The sequence below is a fragment of the Megalopta genalis genome, chromosome 10, assembly GCF_051020955.1.
Source record: "Megalopta genalis isolate 19385.01 chromosome 10, iyMegGena1_principal, whole genome shotgun sequence".
Classification (NCBI taxonomy): domain Eukaryota; kingdom Metazoa; phylum Arthropoda; class Insecta; order Hymenoptera; family Halictidae; genus Megalopta; species Megalopta genalis.
Window position 1 is genome coordinate 9,574,274 of NC_135022.1, and position 20,872 is coordinate 9,595,145.

At 47.4% G+C, this 20,872-nt stretch overlaps 2 protein-coding genes across 2 annotated transcripts in view; both read left to right on the top strand.

Moving 5' to 3' along the window:
- Positions 1–14,566, top strand: LOC143260190 (uncharacterized). The gene is made up of 2 exons (XM_076524994.1): positions 1–3,928; positions 14,075–14,566. The coding sequence occupies exons 1-2, from the start codon at positions 3,814–3,816 to the stop codon at positions 14,401–14,403; spliced, it is 444 nt and encodes a 147-aa protein (XP_076381109.1). The 5' UTR covers positions 1–3,813; the 3' UTR covers positions 14,404–14,566.
- LOC117222763 (uncharacterized) overlaps positions 14,462–20,872 on the top strand; it is a 22,618-nt gene continuing 16,207 nt past the window's right edge. The window contains exon 1 of the mRNA XM_076524995.1: positions 14,462–15,624. Coding sequence (XP_076381110.1) covers positions 14,474–15,624 — 1,151 coding nt within the window. The 5' untranslated portion in view covers positions 14,462–14,473. The remainder of the gene's footprint in view (positions 15,625–20,872) is intronic.

Consider the following 20,872-nt stretch of genomic DNA (forward strand, 5'->3'; position numbering starts at 1 on the left):
TAAAAATAATAATAATAAAAAAATAAGAATAATATTCTAATAAATTAACTTATCTATTGCATATAATATTTCAACACTATATGTACCCCATAAAAGAAAATTCATCCTGGCGCCACGGGCAATTTCTGTAAAACCGGCGCGCGGAATTCAACGGTGTTAATCCGGGGACACGGAAATTGGTACAGGCACGGAAACTGGGACATCCACCCTATAGCCCCGCTAGTCGAAGATAGGAGGCTTGGAAGTCGGAACAACCGAACCGCAATCGGTCCTACTTCGACATCGCGAAAGCTCCGCGAGCTAATGCCATCTGTGACGGTTGATTCGAACGACTCGACGATATTCGTCGTAATCGCGATCAGTAGATCCCAGCTGGGCGATTTCCATTGAAAGACCGGCACGCTTCGCGTCTCGCGTTGCCTGTCGCGTGTCCATCGTCGTTTCGTATCGTTTTTCGTATCGTCATTTTGCGTATCGTCGATCGGACGCGATCGCGGCTGCTACAATGTCGGCGAACGCGGGAAGCCACGTTGCGCAATCCTCCGGTCCGATCCGGATATGCGTCGGAGGAAACGAATTCGCAGCGGCGCTCGGGCCGTGATTTTCTTTTTCTCTATAGGTTTCGGGATAACTAGGTACCATGGATCGTAAACGGCCGATGCGGGCCGAGCAAAGCATTCCCATAAACTAATAACGAGGCAAATATTTGTATACGGCCTTTCCCGTGGGCCCGTTGTTGGTAGGTCTTGTGGGATGGCCTCTTCTGGGATGGTCGCGCGCGACACGCTTATTTCCAGTTTCTCCTGTTTGTTGCGCAGCTTTGCCGGGAGGAAGACCGCGCGCGGGCCAAGCAATAGCGACGATTTCGTTCTCCAAGCACATGCGTACGAGCCGTTTATTTTGAAAGCGGCACAAGTCGCTTCACCGTGATGAAAAGTGGTGGTTTTTTTAATGTTTATACAAAATTATTTATACCGAGAAAAATATATATCAATATATCCCGAGATAACAAATGCTAGTAAATCTTCTCGAAAGTTAGCGTCCATATTTGTAACCCTTTGCGGTCGAAACTATTCGAATTCGAGATCCGAAACATGATTTCTGATCTACAGTAGTTCTATTTTATATAATTTATTGCGATTTATGCGCATGCAATTGAGCCTGTTGACAAGTACAATGCAATTTTAATAGTTTCTTTTCAAGTAGAAACAAGTCCGATGCTCTTGGAATGATTTTGAAAAATGGTACACCAATTTTTAGTGGCGCCTCAGAGTCGCCATTCGAGTGCAAAGGGTTAAACGTGTTAAAACGCGAACCCTTGAATATATCGACTTGAAAACAAAGTGACTTACGCCACTTTCAAAATAAACGGCTCATATATACAAGTACATATGTCGCATCGTGGACACGCTGCATCGCCGTCAAGTCGACCGAGGAATACGGGCGTTTTGCTTTTCAGCGGAAGGGTGCTTTCCGGTGGCCCGATCAGAAGGTTAACCCTTTGCACTCGAAGTTATTTCAACTGTAAATCCAAAATCAGTTTTCTTACTTATAGTATCTTTATTTTGTACGATAAAACGCATTTTATGCACATGAAATTGACTCTTGGGACTCGCGCAATAATTGCACTGTTAACAATTTTTTAAAAATCTAAACTTTGTTCATATAAAAATCATCTTACAAAACGGGACGTAACAAATTTTAGCGGTGCCTCTGTGTCACCACTCGAGTGCAAAGGGTTAATGCCGAAGGGATTCCCAACGGTCGATTTGCGTTTTCGGTGGTTCTGTTCTGCTCTATCGCGTTTGCACCACGCGCTGCTGCTCCACGCGTTACTTCCACGCGTTTCTCCTGCCGTTTCATCTTGGCACGCATCTCTCCGTTCCCGGTTTCTCTCGCGGAAGAGCCGGCTCGATCGAGGATCGGAAATCGATCGTTCGATCGCCGGTTAATCTTGAGCGGAGCAACTGCGGCGGTTCTTCTCTCGTTCTCTTTCTCTCTCTCTCTCTCTCTCTCTCTTTCTCCTCTCTTGACAAACGTAGATTTTGTTATCGCCGCGGGACAGGAGTCCGGCAACGAAACCGGATGTCCGCCCGCGCAGGATGTGACGTCAGAACTGCTGTTCGCCGGCAGGCCAACGAGTACCGTAAACCTGCCCACCCGCTTGCTATTGCTTGCCATTGCTTGCTTATTGCTTGCCTGCTTGCCTACCCGCTCGTCTCGGCCGTCCGTTTGCTTGCTTGCTTGCCTGCCTGCCTGCCTGCTTGCTTGCATGCCTGCCCGCCTGCTCGCCCGCTTGCCTGCACCGCAAACAATTTCCATTTTCTCTCTATTCTTTCTAATCTCACCCCTCCGTGCTTGTTCTTTCCTTTTCTTTTCCTCTGTTCCCTTTTTCCCTCCCCGCCCTCCGACGTTGCTTCCGATTCCGTCGGCCGAACGATCGCACACGGACGACGCGACGGTTTTACAATCAATCGCGCGTGATTCACGACAGACCGAATTCGATTTCTCGAATTTTGTTTAGCTTAGACTGAAGCTAAACAAGGAGGTTATTTTTGTAACCTTGGCATAACCTCGTCACCGCATCGAACCATCATCCCCATTAACCCCTTGATGCACAGTTTTTGTTGTTGAAAAAGGCCGGCCAAAAAAAATCAATTCTTTTCAATGTAAAAAGACACAATTTAGAACGTTGTCTTGGCAAGAAAATTACAAGAATACAAAAATAATCAAAATTTTTATTGCAATTATTTTGGATTTTGACAACATCGCAGAAAATAGTCGAATATCGTAATATTACACGCACATCGACTTTTTTGATCTTTCTTGTCGAATTCCCATTTCAGAATAATAAACATTATTATCGGTAAAAATATTTATTTATACTTTTAAAACGTAAATAATAACAATACTAGTATTTATAATATTTATTATTATATTTATATGTATTATTATTTATATTTTATTTTACATTATACTTTAGTAAAATATATATTGAAAAATGAGCGAATCAGAATCTGAATATGAATACGCTGTCGGAAAGCGGCTCGCAAGGAAGAGATAAGCCGTAAGTAATAAGTAGAAAAAGGATATATTTTATACTTGAATGAGCAAGTGTTATAGCTTGCAATCCCATGTAAATGATAAATATCAATAAAACGATTGTTTTCTTTTTTGCTTTCACATTGTTATTTTCGATTCTCGATCGCATTCGAGTGTGAAAAATTATAGCAACATAAAGTACAACGCCGCTCGAATTATCTCGAGTGTGCACAGTTCGGCCAGTTTAGCGCGCTCGAGTTAACTCGAGCGTGCACGTTAAGGGGTTAATCTTCTCTCTCTCTCTCTCTCTCTCTCTCTCTCTCTCTCTTTCTCTCTCGACTGTGTAGCAAGCACAAAGTCTTGTTTGTAGAAAAATAAACGTGCGACCAGCGGCTGCGTTACGGATTCTCGTGGATTGCTCGCTTGTTTCTTGGTTTTCCTTGGTTGTTCCCCGCGTTCTCGGATCGCTCAGCACCGTCTCGCGTGAACACCGTTTGTATTTGTTTGGTTTAGCTGAAGTTGGTACACGTCGGTGTGGTAGTTAGTTGTTGGTCGATAGTCGACGGTGGTGGTTGGCCGTGTTCTTGGTCGCAGTGAAATCGTCGTCGCAATAAGAAGCTTCTCTCCTTGGTAAACACTCCGAGAAACGCGAACATGTTCGTCGAATTTGCCGAACCGCCGAGCGAACCACGAGATACGGGTGGTCGAGACTCGCGATCGTGTTCCGATAATACGATTTCGCAACGTGGTTGATCGAGACCGGCCGGCACGATGAACCAGTCCGATATTTTTCGTCGCGGCGTGAAAAACGTGAAAATCACGGGTGGAAAAAGAAATCGGAAAGAAAGAGGGAACAGAAAGGACAGAAGACGGGAAGAAAAACTAAGTGTGTATCGGTCGAAGTTAATAATCGGTTCTCGTTCGCAGCTGCGGCTCCGGGGACCAGAAAATTAACTCGAAAGCCTTCCGAGCTGAATACCCCATTACGCCCTCGATGTGAATATAGTGGGGCACCGCTGACGACCTCCGACCCCTTGACGACTGATTTATTGCCGTTCCCCTCTTTTTCGCTGCTTCGCGCCTTCTCTCTCTCTCTTTCTCTCTCTCTCTTGCTCTCTCTTTCTCTCTCTCTCTCTTGCTCGGTTGCTCGGTTGCTCTCTCTCTCTTGCTCTTTTGCTTTCTCTCTCTCTCTCTCTCTCTCTTGCTCTGTTGCTCTCTCTCTCTCTCTTACTCTCTTGCTCTCTCTCTCTCTCTCTCTCGCTCTCCCTTGCTCTCTCTCTCTCTCTCTCTCTCTCTCTCTCTTGCTCTCTCACACGCTCAATGACACACGTACACACTCAGCCATACACAAAACACTGGCTGACTCGCTCGCTCGCCCATTCGTTCTCTCATTCTCCGTTAGCAAATCTTACAGAGCTCGAGCTCGTAGACGAGCCGGGCAGCCAAGTTACCGCCGAGTTACCTCAGACTATTAGTTTAGCTGATTTAGCCGGCGATCTCTATGGTACATGCACACGCACCTGTGCAACGGAATCGCGTCGTCGTCGTCGTCACTTCTCGCACAACGTGCATGGCCACGGTAATCTGTATTGTCGCATGTAATTCATCGAATTGCGCGCCCGATGTCTAGAATCCTGCGATCCAGATACAATGAAACACGTGTACGAGCCTTTTTCTTTTTTTTTCCTTTGGATTTAATGCCGCGTCGTCGATAGCGACAGATTCCGTGCTGTTAGGTTTTACCGTTTTAAACTTTACTGCATGATCGGGTCATGGATTCATTGGATTATGATAATTCAAAGTGTCGGCGACATGGTCTTCAGAGGTCAGAGACGATTTCGGTTTGAGATCATGTTTTCGTCTCTGTAGGTTAAATCTTTCACACTTGCTGAGTAGACGGGCTGTCGATATTTATTTATTTATTTACTTACTTGATTTATTGGACGGACTGTAGAGAGTCCTATTTTACAATATAAATAGATAAGAGAATAACGATCGAACTTAACAAAACTAGAACAACGAACGTCCGATTTGAGTACTCGTTTACAATAAAACAGTAACTTTTGAGAGCCGATTGGCTGCATTTGAGCCGTTTATTTTGAAAGCGGCCTATGTCACTTTACCGTGATGAAAAGTGGTGATTTTTTAATGTTTATACGAAATTATTTATATCAGTATCCTGAGATAACAAATACAAGTAAATCTTCCCGAAAGTTAGCGTCCGTATTTTTAAACGTGTTAAAACGCGAACCCTTGAATATATCGACTTAAAAACAAAGTGACTTATGCCACTTTCAAAATAAACGGCTCATTTATCGGTGGAGCCAGAAAATAAATCACTGTCGCCGCTTACATGGTTAACAATGGTTAATTAGAAAGTGGCATAAGTCACTTTACCGTAATGAAAAGTGGTGGTTTTTTAATGTATATACGAAATTATTTATACCGAGAAAAAATATCAGTATCCTGAGATAACAGATACAAGTAAATCTTCTCGAAAGTTAGCGTCCATATTTTGAAACGTGTTAAAACGCGAACCCTTAAATATATCGACTTAAAAACAAAGTGACTTACGCCACTTTCAAAATAAACGGTTCATTTATCGGTGGAGCCAGAAAATAAATCAGTTTACAAGCGTTGCAAGTTGGGGTGGTTCTGTTTTTTTTCTTTCTTTTTAGTAGATGTTCCGTACGAGAGTTTCTTATTCGCGCGATTAACGATGATAAAACACCGTAGAAGGTCTTCGACGGCGATCGAAGTAGCTCGTCTACGAGAAACAGGAGCAACCGAGCGAGGGAGACTCGGTTTCCCGACGTCTCTCTCTCTCTCTCTCTGGTTCTTTTACGATCGTGGCGATCGCAAACCGCCGGTACGCAACGGTGTAGATCCACGGGCAAACGGACTCTCGTAAAAACTAATGGTTTCGAACAGCGATCCCCCGGCGACGACGTCCACGTCGGGGTGGCGCTTAACCGTATTTGGAATTTGAGAAGAGAAGGTCCTCGCCGGGGGCGGCGGAGGGGTGACGAGGGACGAGGGACAAGCGGCGAGCGTGTGCTGTCCGAGGGCGAGAGGATAAACGAGGGACGAGCCGAACGTGAAACAGAGAAAAAACGTGTCACGTAGCACGATTAGTTCCTCTTCTCGCGTTACGCCACGCAGTCTGCGTTTCGTTGTTTCGCAGCTCGTAATGCCAGATGCATATTGTTCGCGGCGGCTGCAGAAAACGTACCTGTTTACTGTCCCACAACCACCGTACGCTGTTATACGCTCTTCACGAAAATCCGATCGAACAATGACGAAATGACGACGCGACCGAAATACAGCGACGTCTTCCTAATCGACGCTCGGATTGTCCACTAAAATGGAGAATTTGGGAAGAGGCGATACGACTGTTCGTGCCTTGGAGCTCATTTTTATAGTTGTTGACAATCGATGACCATAGAAAACGAGTCACAAGGCTCCAACAATCGTATCTCCTCTTCCAAAATTGTTCATTTTTGTGGACAATCTGAAAGTCAATTAGAGACAGTCAATTACTGTACAGTGAATTCTCCCTAATTGACGCTCTGCTTGTACAGCAAATTCTCCCTAGATAACGTTCTGCTTGTACCCAAAAATGAACAGTTTGGGAAGAGGCGATACGATTGTTCGTGCCTTGGAGCTCATTTTCATAGTTGTTGACAATCGATAACCATAAAAAACGAGTCACAAGGCTCCAACAATGGTATCTCTTCTTCCAAAATTGTTCTTTTTTGTGGACAATCTGAAAGTCAATTAGAGACAGTCAATTACTGTACAGTGAATTCTCCCTAATCGACGCACAGCTTGTACAGTGAATTCTCTCTACTCGACTCTCTGCTTGTATAGCAAATTCTCCCTAGACGACGTTCTGCTTGCACCCAAAAGTGAACAATTCGGGAAGAGGAGATACGATTTTTATAGTTACCGATTGTCAACAACTATAAAAAACGAGCCGCAAGGCTCGAATAATCCTACTACCTCTTCCCAAATCGTTCATTTTCGTTTCCAAGCTGAGCTTCGATTAGGGCGAATTGCTGCTGTATTAGGTCGAGTCGTGCATAACTTCTCCGATGCAGCTAGGTGGAATCCCATTGTTCGTATCTACCCGCCACGAGCCACCGGACCACAAACGAGTTTTTGCTTTCCCTAAACAGATAAGGGTTCTCTGGAAATAAATGAAATAAACGAAGCAGAGGAGAAATAAGAAAAGAACAGACTAAACGTCCGATAAAATGACGGAAGTTATTTATGACGACTCGACCTTAATATATTCGTGTTGCGTATCATCTGTTTTCACGAAAAGAAAAAAGCAAAAAAAGGAGAGTTTTAACGCGAACACGGTTGGTTCTCCGTCTCCGAGAAGCTAAAGATGAAGGGTAACAAGCGCGACAGGTTGCGAGTGGTGGTTGCGCGTCGACGTAGTTCGGCAAAGGGTCGCCACGATAATTGACAGTGCCCGAGATTCATGGGCCATTTTTCTTTTTTTCGAGAACTCCAAGCTCCAGGCCGTTCGGGCAGTTAATGGGGCCAAACGAATACGGGGCCCGGGGATGAACGTTATTCGACCGCTCGAAAAAAAGAAAAAAAAGAAGACGGAAACCCGATACGCGTTCCCGTGGTTGCCGGAATAGAGGAATAAGATTTTGACTCGTTCGCGCGATCGCGGGAAAAACGAGATCCCGTGGAAAATCGAACGCTCGATTCGAATCGGAGAGGCTGCGGTTACGGATTCGAGGAATTCTCGTCGCGTTTCCGTGTCGCACAGATTCGTTTCCGGCGCGGTTTATGGCTCGTGGCGCGTAGTATCCCTCCGCCAACCTGTCGGCCCGCGAACGGAACACACCCCATCCTTCGCTCGTGCGGCTCGCCACTCGAACGGTCTGTATTGTTTCCATCTCGGGCTTTGTCGCTAATGATCCAACCGCGGCCCGTGTTTCTTCGTCCCCTCTCATCCCTCCCCTCGTGTCCGCCACTTATCCCCCCGCCTCGCCCCAAAGTGCGAGCAGGCCGTTTTAATATTTACCTTGCTTCCTTCTTTTGTCGGAATTCGTCCTCGTACGGGTCGCATCGCCGCGTGTAACCGCAGTTGAAACCGCCCGAAACGCGGCGAAGGTTTCTTGCCCGAAGGTTTCCTCGCAGCTGGGCTCTGCGAAAACGACTGTTCTCCCAAGGAACAGTCGCCGCCGATTCGTTTAGGTATTCTCGGTATTTGAACCGTTTCGCGCCGAAAGACGCATTGATATAAACGTATACGCGTATCCACGCGCGCGCGTTCCAGATACTGGATGATCACATTTTGCCTGCCGGATGCGAAAGGGTTAAGCGATCGCGCGACGGATACGATGGATCACGGGGCATCTACGAATTTCACAGTTTTCAGATTCGTTCGGAGCAACGTCCAAGATAATGGAGAAGAGAGAGAGAGAGAGAGAGAGAGAGAGAGAGAGAGAGAGAGAGAGAGTAGAGATAAATAGGGGTTACCGACCCCTTGCCTTCCCGCTCCCTCGATCGCCGCCGACCGCACAACGTACAACCTCATAGCTATTTACGCAGCCACGCAACCACCCAACCACGCAATCACGCAATCGCACAACCCTCGCCATCCTCGTTCCCCTAAAAAGCCTTCTCTCTTCGCTTTCAACCGACTTGCGCGTCTCCTCCATCATCTTTTCTTTTTTACGTCTTCGACTTCGATGTTCGTATTCGCGGACCAACTCGCAATTCGTAACTCGCAACTTGGAATTCGTAATTTGTAATTCGTAATTCGTAATTCGTCATTCGTAATTCGTCATTCGTAATTCGTAACTCGGAATTCGTAATTCGTAATTCGTAACTCGGAATTCGTAATTCGTAACTCAGAATTCATAATTCGTATACCCATAATTCATGATTCGTAACTTGTAACTTATAATTCGTAATTAGTAACTCGTAATTCGTAACTCGTAATTCGTAACTCGTAACTTGAAACTCATAATTCGTAACTTGTAATTTGAAACTCGTAATAATTCGTAATTTGTAACTCATAATTCAACATTCATAATCCGTAATTCGTAACTCGGAATTCATAATTCGTAATTCGTAACTCGGAATTTATAATTCGTAATTCGTAATTCGTAATTCACAATTCGTAATTGGTATAAGTCGTAACTCGTAATTCACAATTCGTAATTGGTATAAGTCGTAACTCGTAATTCATAACACGTAATTCGCAATTCCTAATTTCGAATTCACAATTAGTAATTCTTAATTCGTAGCAGAAGTTTCGTTTGATCGACGAGCGGAGCAACCGACAGCGTCGATAGCATCTCGTCTTGTCTCGTTGCATATCGACGTCCGATCAACTGCAGTCTATAAGACGAGTTAATCCATCGGTTTGGTCTAGGTCGGACTAGGAGAAACGAGGCGGTGCGGCGCGCGGTGGTTCGAAGTCGAGGAAGGAAGGAAAGGGAGACGAGCTCTTTTTACAAGCCATTAAGTTCAAGACGAAGAATGATTTAGGGGCTCGCGGCCCTCGATCTCGAGCAATGTCTTGGTTGCTGTGAAGAAACCGTTCCTCTATAACTCTATATTTTATACTCTATGACTCTACGTCATTCGACCGTAACGTATTACCGATCGTTCGGTAACGACGCAAGCGCGCGCGTTTCCCAATGTATTTTTCAAGCGTGCAAGAAGGCGCTTCGAAATAATAGAGATCGGAAATTCAAACGGTCGACGGGAATATCCGCGACCCGCGCGATTCGCGAATCGTTGATGTCGCTCGCTCTGCAGCGAAACGCCGCAGATTCCGGATACACTAACACGAGAAGCACAAGCGCAAGTATTGGGTTGGCAACTAAGTAATTGCCGATTTGTTCGATGAAATAAAAAATTTCTTTTTACTTGGAACGAAGTTTAATCTGTAATGTATTTTCCATTTTGTTCGATGACCTTTCGCCGTCTCTCCGACAACTTGAGAATTCCACGCTCGTAGAAAGTCTGATCCTTTTCGGCCAAAAACTGAGTTAAGCGAGATTTTACAGCGTCATCGTCGTTAAAAGTTTCACCACGAAGGGAGTTGTCCAGGGATCGAAATAAGTGGTGATCCGATGGCGCGAGATCAGGGCTATGTGGTGGGTGTAACATCGATTTCCAAGCAATATCCATGAATTTTTGCCGAGTGGACAAAGACGCGCGCGGCCTAGCATTGTCCTGCTGGAAAATGACACCTTTACCATTGACCAATTCTGCTTGCTTTTCCTTGACCGCTGCATTCAATTTGTCCAATTGCTAAAATTCACGGATAATAAAAAATAACATAATAATAATAATAATAATAATAATAATTTTATAATATAACATTTACGGATATCACAAAAATGGGAGCGAGAGACGTCTATAACTGAAATCGGCGATTACTTGGTTGCCAACCCAATAGAAGCACGAGTAAACAACGCGAGCAAGCGAGAGAAAAGGGCAAATGCGAAAATTACGCGAGGACAAAGCGGAGTTGAACGGACTTCGTCAACTTTTCCAGAGCTTAGGGCCCGGAGAGCTTCGAAGGACAAGGCACGGGGAGCTCGGGCCCGGAGGGGGGAAATCAAAGAGGTCGAGATAAAGAAGCTATTCAATCTCTGAAAATCTCGTCGTAAACCGCATCGATACGCGCCGTCTGGTCGCTCGCGTTGTGGATAACAGAGAGTGTTTTTATGGGACCAAGAAGATAAGAGGGCCACCTTTGGCCTCGATGTACTAAACGTCTTCCGCTCGGCCAGCGAGTCGGAATCTGCCGCTACTGTTTCTATAGCGTGGAACCCTCTTTCGTTCGGTCGACGATACGAAGAATCGAATAGAAGACGGGTCCTCCTCCGCTCGTTCGATTTTCGTATCGTTGGGGGACAGTCCGCAGCATTTCTTCGTTCGTCTGTCCACGGATTCGTAGACGGCGGGTCCCCCCGGTCCGACGAGAATCTCGTCGAAATTTTGACGCCGCGTCCAAGTCCAGTTTCGCAACGAAACGAGAGAAACGAAGACGGCGGTCGGCTGCGGCTACGATCGAGTATATTCTTGGTTCGAATGATTAATTGGGGTCGCGGCACCTCGGCGTTGCGTCTCCGCGCCTCGGCGCTCCGCGCGTCTCGTCACCGAAACGCGTTCGAACCGCGTGCAACAATGGAGTGTTCTCTTCGGTAAACCGACGCACGATCGGCTCGAGTACATCTCGTTCTTCTCCAAAGAGCCGCGTGTTCGCGTCGCAACGGCTGCCAATTTCTACCGCGTTCTCCTCCAAACGCCGATCGTCGTCCAGCGATTCGTCGCTGGTCGTTCCGGGGCCCGGCCGGGTTCCGCGCTCGCGACTTTTCCCGACGAATCTTTTGTTTTTCTCATAGAATTCGCCCTGAAACGAGAGCCGCCTCCGATAATTCGGCGAGCCTGACCTCTCCAATTCGATTAGGTAACGTCAATAAGGTCGCGTGAATGTTAAACGGTCGTTGCAATGCAATTGGCCTTTGGGGGGCAGATTCGCGTCGATTCGCACGAGAAGAGCGTCGCCGGTATAGTAAAATTCGAGACTGGAATCGCGGCTCGATTCGAAAGCAATTCGCCTATTTTGCTCTCGTACACGCGTCATACTGTATATTGCACGTGTCGCGTACCATGTATTCCAAAAGCATTATGCCTGCACGGCGAGATCGCCGGGTGCCGTTCGAAAACGGCAGCGAATCTCGGATTACAGAACAGCCGACGAGAAAATTAGGAAAAAATCAACCGAGCAGGACGGGCGTAATCGAGATCCGTTTTACTATACAGGGTGGGCCACGAAGCGTGATCAGCTTAAATTTATTCCGTGGTTCGACTGGAAGTTCTGCGAGCTAAAATTAACAGGGTCCGAGGGGAGCTTCAAGACGATCGTTCCAAATTTGTGTCAAATTTTTCTTCTCGCAGTAGTTATCGAGACTCTTTCTTTTATAGGTGAACCTATGATTTTTCTTGTTTCTTAGATTCGACGAAAACTATGCGTTACGACGTTCACCGAATTCGTGCGAGCATCCCCTAAAAGATGGGTGCAAGAAAATTATGGGCGAACCTACGAATATTCCGAAGGTTCTCCGAGAAGATTCTCCGGGAAGAAAAGGGTTGACCTTTCGACGCAATCGTCTTAAAGCTCTCCTCGAACAGAGAGTTAATTTCTTCCTGTCACAGAGTTAATTGATATATTTTTTCAATAATTTTTATTGAAAAAAAGAGAAAGGGAAACAAACATAAAGCTGACTAATATTACGGGTGGCGGTTCGGTAGGCACAACCAAGCGCCTCGCTCGTCCGCGGGCAACTAACCAAAGAACAAAATTTTTGGCCGTAGGAGCCTCGAAAAAAAGAAAAAAGGCAACGAATACGATAGACGGTCGTCGCGCTTTCTCGCCGGATGCGACGCGGCCCATCGTACGACAATGTAATACGATAATTAAAAATATCGCGTCCCTCGCTGGGACAACCTTCGACGGTTCCACTCGAACCACTGGCAGCAGAATGAATCGAGCCGATCACTTTCCGCGGTCCACCCTGTATACCACACGTAGGTTAGTCGAGTGACCTATGGTCGATGTTGCTGCCATCGGTTGACCCGTGACGATTAAAAATAATAATTTTTATCGTTCGACAGAAGACCGGCTCGGGGAACTTTTTTTTTCTTCTTTCTCTCTCGATCTCCGAAAATGTTGTTGGCCCGGAGGTTCCGCCGCTCGAGTCGAGATCCGGGCGGCGGACGCCATGGCCCCGTTGCGTCGAGGCGAAACGGGATGAAACGCCGGGACGCGCGCGGAATAAGCTGATCGCCGGCAGGCAAAATCCACGAACGCGAGCGACCGCCGGCGTAGGCAACAGATAACGGGGAGCAGTTATTTTTGTAACGTATCGGCTGGCAACAGAGTTCCTTCGCGTCGTTCGCGCTGCGCACGCTGCTCGCAAAAATAACAATCGAAGCGAATTTAACGAACCTTTTTCCCGCGACATCTCTGTTTGTTGCAGACGCGCGTGTCGTCGTCGCCGCTGCGATTAAAAGCGTTCGAAGCGAATCCGCTCGTTCGATCCTGCGCGGAGAAAGGATCAGGCGCACGGGATCGTACGTTCCGAATACGCGCCGCGGCTTGTACCGAACGTTTCTCACGGTTCCATCGAGATACACGTGAACAGAGCTGGGCGACAGTCGAGGACTGCGGCAAGGAAGGCGAACAACACGGTCGCGGTTCGACCGTGGTCGCGGGGAACAAGGACGAAGAAGCGGCGCGGACGAAGGAAACGCGACGTTATCGGGAGACGCGACACGGATTTCGAGATAATCGCCGTTCGGCTGCTCCAATGGTCGCTCGTGCGGCATTTCGAACGGCTGCTGCTCGAACAGCATCTCGAACCGTTGCTCGAACGGCTGCTCGAACCGGGTACAACCACCGAGCAACGACGGCTGTCGTACGAAAAGTATGGAACCGAAGAAGGCGGGGACAATGTGGGCGTGCCGGAGGCGGGGCGGCAGGATATTGAAAATGGCGCGATCGTAGAGCCGAGCGGCGCAGAAGCGGTAGCCTATCGCCTCTTCTGCCTCGTCTGCCGGTTCCGCCGGCTTCCGTCGATCGCAACGACGATACATAACGGGCCTTTCCCTACGATTTACCCTGCGAGCGCACACCTACGTGTACGTCCGACCCTGCCGAAAGCTCGGAACAGGTCGACGATACGACCCGTTTCGCGTCAACGTTCTTTACGACCTAGCCGCGGAACTCGAACGGTTCGTTCTTGACCTCCCGCAACACCGGACCACCTGGACGATAGCTCGCTCGCCGATAAATCGAACGAGAACGTCCACACCTTACGCTTTCGCGGCGCTATAGCACGCGAGCAATATTCGAGACGCTCGCGTTTCAGCGTTTTAACATTGATCGAATCGTCGCACGAATCGATCCTGATTCGAATTGCGGGACGACGACGATAGTGCAACAAAAATTGATATCGTTATTTTGCACCGCGGCCAACAGGAGAGCTTTCAGCAGCAGCAGCAGCAGCAGCACTAGAAATAACAATATCAATAGCAATAACAATATCAATTGCAATAACAATATCAATTGCAATAACAATATCAATAGCAACAACAATAGGAGTAGTAACAGCAAGAACAACGCACCGCCAAGAAAACCACCACCACCGCCAACAGCAGCAGCAGCAGCAGCAGCAGCAGCAGCAACACCGCCACCACCACCATTGCCATCACCATCGGGCAGCGCCACCGCCACGAAGAAGAGTAGCCGAGGCTGCAATTCGCCGAGCCAGGGGCGAAAGAAGCAAAGGTTCCGCAGGGTGGGGATAACCGGCAAAGCGACGGAGGCTCTGCGCTGCCGCAGGGAAATCGGTACGACAGTCACGCGCCTCGCTCGACGATGAATCGTTACGGTACCGAAGCGCTCTCGCCAACCGCGACCGACCACCACCACCACCCCCACCACAATCACCACCACCACCACCACCATCACCGCCACCACCATCAGCACCATCATTTGCAGACGGACACGAGCCAACATACCGTGCTCTCTTCGTCGAGTCATCGTCACTTGGAAGAGCAAGAGTCGCAGCCGCAATCGCAATCGCAATCGCAACCCTCTCAGCGACAATCGCAACAACCACCGCAACAACAGCAACAACAACAACAACATTACGAAATAGATCACGAGGACGTCGAAAGGGTTAGCGGGATCGGGACGAACATGAGGGGCGATCGGTCCGATTACAGTCTCGGAGTGTTCTCGCCTTTAAATACCACGAGCGGCGCGAACGGTGGCAACGAAATCGTGGCGACGGATCATCAGAATCATCACCACCATCATCACCACGTTCAACAACAACAGCAGCAGCAGCATCACCATCATCAGCAGCAGCAACAAGAAACACAACACCATCACCATCATTTGGAAGAAGTTTTAACCGACGATGGATACCTTCAACATCAGATACGAGGGAGCGGAGGAGGAGAAACAAGTGGTAGTGGAACAGGAGCAAGAGGAGGAGGAGGAGGAGGAGGAGGTAGAAACGGAGGCAGTGGTAGTAATAGCGGCGATGGTAACGTTGGCGGCGGCGGCGGTGGCACTGGTTGTGGAGGAGGAGGAGGAGGAGGTGGTGGTGGTGGTGGTGGTGGAAGTGGTGGTTCCGTAGGAGAAGGAGGAGGTGGCGGCGGAGGCGGAGGAGGAGGAGGAGGAGGTGGTTCGCCGACTTTGCGTACCGGTAGCTCGCCGAGTTCCAGTCGGAGTCCGCACGACGATCAAGGACTCTCGTCGCCGAATCGTCAAGGACACGCGGCGGACGGTGGATACAGTCCGAACGAGCAAGTCCGACAATCCTACCCTCACTTGACAGTTATGCAGCCTCCCTCTTCCGTGCAAGCCAATCACGGTTTAGTTCAGGAATCCGATCGGGTGTCCGATCAGCTGTACATGGAGCCGATTTACGCCCATCAAGCCGCCACGACGACCCATCACCATCAAGAACACGATCAAGGACCGCCGACACCGCACTCGCCCAGCGGAGCACTTTCCAGGTTAGTGCATTCACGTTCGGATCCGCTTCCGACAGTTTCTTCCCGGTATCGTCGGACCCGAGGATGTGACACGAGCGCGCGCGCGCAAGTAGCATCGATATCATCGGTATCGATCGTCGACGGTATACGAGTTTTCGCGGTCGTTGCGATCCGATCCCTAACGGTCGAAGGGAATATACGGTACGGGGATGTTCCGCGATGTTCCCCTCCCCCAGCGTCCCTCGAACCTCCCGCATCGGTTCCGGTCGGCTTTGCTCTCCGTGTTCCTAAGCTTGTATGCGTAGGCGATACAAAACCGAAAATAAAACCGAACCGACGCGCGACCATGGAAAACAGTGCGACGCCTCTTCGGCCCTATGCTAACAGTTTTGTGAAAACGAACACCTTTCCTGTTTACCGATTCGTCCTGGATACGTGTCGCGCACCCCCTTTGGACTTTCGCTATCGGACGTGTGGTTCTAGGGTCCGTCTCGAGCGGAGAGACCCACTCGCACCCACCCCTCCCTCCCTCCCGGCTCTGCCGCGATCTTCCGTTTCCCTCGGTTTTTTTCTGTTCTCTCGCAGCCGTTCGTCGCGTACGCATACGCGCGCGCGTATCGGCGGCCGTTTATCGGCCTTAACGCGCGAATTACGAAAAACTTCGAGGAATCGATTCGCGCTAGAAACGATTCGTTGTCGGGCGACCGCGCTTAAGGCCTCGATAAGAGTGTATTGACCGATAGAGACGATTTTTCGCTCGCATCCGTCGTACCAGCCAGCGGAAAACGGCGGAGCCGCGGCGATCTACGTGCGGCGAGTATCGCGAACGCGTATCGCCGACGCGTATATCTCTGCGAACGATATTCGTGAACGGGCACCGTGGACGCAACAGGCTGCTTGTGCGCGCGAGCGCGCACCGCGCACGGGCCACGACCTCCGAATTTCGATATCCCATGCTCGGACGACGCGGCGGACGATCCAGTTTTCGTCTCTTTTTCTCAGTTTTTTTCTTTCCTCTTCCTCTACTTCTTCTTCTTCTTCTTCTTTTTTTTTGCAACCGTATTTATCTCGGCGAAGAGCGATTAGCGACGAACGATGTGATTCGATGACGCAAAACGTTCGCCGTCCATCGGCGACCGTCGCGTAACCTCTCCGCGAGATATCTTGCCTTTCCAGTTATTTTCGTACTCGTCCGGTTTTCCTCTTCGGCAAACGTTCGTCCGACTTTCTTTCTCGTCGGCTCGACGTCGTCGTCCCCCTTCGTGCTCGCAGCGGCGCGCAGGGCGCTCTCGAACCCGCGTTTCTTCGAGCCCCGGCTCGCGCCGTGCTTTTCCGTTGACGCCGCGCTGTGTCAACAACGTTGTATATTAATTAATCGAACCGCGTTTATATTTGAGACGGGAACGACAACCGCCGGCCGATATACAGAAAGCGAAAGGGGAAGGGGAGCGGCGGAGGGGCGGCCGACACCGTAATCGCCGCTCTTTAACGCGAACTTCGTCGTGAATCATCCGAGGGTTTACAGTCCGGAAAGGTCGTATACATATACCCATCGCGTTCCGAGAAAGCTTTTGGTATCACGTGATGTCATAAAGCGAGCCTGAAACTCGCGAGCCTGATTTCTAATTCGAACGAGTCGCGCGCACCGCCGGCGTGGCGACTTTTTTTCGAGAATTCAGCCGTTTATTTTGAAAGTGGCATAAGTCACTTTTTTCTTCTTTTTTTTTTGTTTAATGAAAAGATACCGTTCGATTGTAATTAGTGTTACCATTAACTCGAATTTTTTTGAAAAAGTGACTCTTACGCCACTTTCAAAATAAACGGCTCAATTGTCGCGACTCTTTTCGAAAAGAATCGGAGCGCGACGCGCGGGTCTACGACATGGCCTACTGTCTGACCACCGGCCACGGGTCGTTGAAAGCGCGATCCCGATATCGCCCGTTTCGCCTAAACGACCGAGAAGAGATTGTACGTCGAGCCGAATTTTTGTTATTGGTCTTTCTATCGGAATTTTCAACGATTTTTTTCAACTGTTTCTTTCTTTTTTTCGTCGAATCTTCCATCAGTTTTTTCATAGGATTTCTCGTGGGATTTTTCATCCGTTTTTTCATCGTGTTTTTTCCACTGGTTTCTTTTTATCGGTTATTTCATCTGATTTTTCGTAGGATTTCTCGTGGGATTTTTCATCGGTTTTTTCATCGTGATTTTTCCACTGGTTTCTTTTTATCGGTTATTTCATCCGATTTTTCATCCGATTTTTCATCGGACTTTTGGTCGGATTTCTGATCGGAAGGCTTGGGCGAGGGTTACGACGGGGGATTACCGCTACACGCTTGTACGAAAGACAAATTAATTGAATTTCTGCTTAGAGAGGTACGGTAAATTCTCCCTAATTTTTCTTCAGTTTGTAAACAGAAATGAATAATTTGGGAAGAGGAGATACGATTATTCGAGCCTTGCACCTCGTTTTTATAATTGTTGGACTATCGGCAACTGTAAAAATGAGCCGTGAGACACGAGAAATCGTATCTCCTCTTCCCAAATCGTCCAGTTTTGTTTACAAGTTGAAGGAAAATTAAGGAGAATTTATTGTATATATGTACAGTAATTTCTCCCTAATTCGCGCTCAGATCGCGCACAAAAATGGACGATTTGGGAAGAGGAGATACGATTATTCGAGCCTTGCACCCTCGTTTTTATAATTGTTTGGCAATCGGCAACTGTAAAAATGAGCCGCGAGACACGAATAATCGTATCTCTTCTTCCCAAATCGTCCATTTTTGTTTACAAACTGAAAGAAAATTGGTGAGAATTTACCATATTATTTTATTTACGCTGCTGTGTCTTTTAAACGATTTCTTCTTTTGCCAATCATTTCTCCGGCCTTTGAGAAAACTCGTTCGGCTGAAACGGGGGTTGCCGTTGCACATAAATATCATCTGGAAAACGATTACTCGCGCCTTGCACCTCATTTTTATAATTGTTGACAATCGGCAATCATAAAAATGAGCCGCGAGACATAATCGTATCTCTCCTTTCCAAATCGTCAATTTTTGTTTAAAAACTGAAAGAAAATTGGCGAGAATTTACCATATTATTTTATTTACGCTGCTGTCTTTTAAACGATTTCTTCTTTTACCAATCAATTCTCCACTCAAACTCACTCGGTTGAAACGGAGGTTGCCGTTACACATAAGTATCATCTGAAAAACGATTATACGAGCCTTTTGCACCCTCGTTTTTATAATTGTTGACAATCGGTCGGTTACGAAAATGAGCCGCACGGCTCGAATAATCGTATCTCCTCACCCGAAATTGTTCGTTTCTGTTTACAAGCTGAAGGAAAACTAGGGAAGATTTATTGTATTCTTAAGCATGGGGACGAGAGAGATAATCGAAGGTAAGGAGGTAACATAGATGAAAAAACATGTAGTTAACAAGGAGGGACCATGAACGTGCAATGAAATGAAAGGAAAGGAAAAGGAAAGAAAAGAATGGAAAAGAAAAGAAACCAAGGAAGGGAGAGAGATCCCGTGGTAGGGGAAATCCTGAGCACGTTCGTGGCTCTACGATCGTATTTGCTTGGACGTTTCACGCACACTGTCCGATTATATTCCGCCCAGTTCGCGTCTGTTCGCGTCTGCTCGCGTCCGTTCGGTGACAGTTGCGCCGGACGTGCGCGGCTGGATCATCGTTTGCAACTATTTTACCGTCGAGAGTTTTCTATTTTTCCTTCTTTTCTTTCGTTCATCCATTTTTATCAGTCTTTTATAGTCTGTTCGAATTTGAGTTCGCCATAACCTTGGAAAACAGCTACTCTACGCGTCGGCGACGACGCACAGCACGATACACGGTACAAGTTACAGAATACATAATACAGAATAACAACAGGATATACAGGGTGGCCCGGAATTCGTGGTAGAATCGAACGGGAGGGTGATTCTGCGTGGAAAGATGAGAAAAAAATTTGCTACAACATCTTTTTTATCAGAGGCTTCGTTAAGAGAATATCGAGAATGTCGATTTTAAAGTTCGTCTCCGTCCGAGATCGCGTGTAAAGATATAATATTTATTGTACTGCTTTAACCACGCAGTAGATAATGTTTGGGGAAAAAACGACTGCGGCGAAAGAATAGACGGCAATTAAATCCTTCGCGAAGATGAACGAACCGCGGAGTAGATTTTCTCGAAAACGGAATCAGGGATACAAAAGAATGTTACATCAAATTTTTGTCTTATCTTTCCGCGTAGAATCACCCCCTGCTCGGTTTTACCACGAATTCCGGCCCACGCTGTACGTATGTATGTATGTATGTATGTATGTAGTTTAGAGTGCGACACGCTCGAAGAAAACAGAAGACCGATACGACGCGACGGCCGAACGACTAAACGGGACGACGAATTCATGGTTCTGTTGAAATTCTTGCAAGCGACATCATATGCAGTGAGTGTTCACTCTGTTGATCTCTTTCTCGACTCATTTTCAACGGTAGTTCCGGGATACCTCGATTCAACATTTTCCTGCATCTCGCGACAGTCGTTCGTTTTCGACAATACCGAATTTATTTAGACCTTTTTCGCGATATTAAGATATTTATTTAATCGTTTCTTGCAAAAGAGTTCGCGTATGTTTCAATAATTCCAGAATAAAAAATATGAAACCGGTCATTTTGACCGACTCGATAATTACAGTGAATTCTCCCTAATTTTCCTTCAGCTTGTAAACGAAAATGAACAATTTGGGAAGAGGAGATACGATTGTTCGAGCCTTGCGGCTCGTTTTTACAGTTGCCGATTGCCAAACAATTATAAAAACGAGGGTGCAAGGCTCGAATAATCGTATCTTTTCTTTCGAAATTGTCCTATTTTTCTTTGCGAGCTGAGCGCGAATTAGGGAGAAATTATTGTGCATATATGCAATAAATTCTCCTTAATTTTCCTTCGACTTGTAAACAAAAGTGGACAATTTTGGAAGAGGAGGTACGATTATTCGTGCCTCGCGGCTCGTTTTTACAGTTGCCGATTGCTAAACAATTATAAAAAGAAGGGTGCAAGGCTCGAATAATCGTATCTCCTTTTCCGAAATTGTCCACATTGTGCAACAATCCGAGCGTCGATTAGAGGAAGAATTTACTGTGCAGCATCGATGCACCGCGTTTCGGAAATCGGCCCGTTTGGAAAAGTCGGAAAATCGGAAACTCGGAAAATCGTTTGGGCCCGCGTGTTCGCCCCTGATACTACGACAAGCCCGCGAAAGACCCATGGTTGG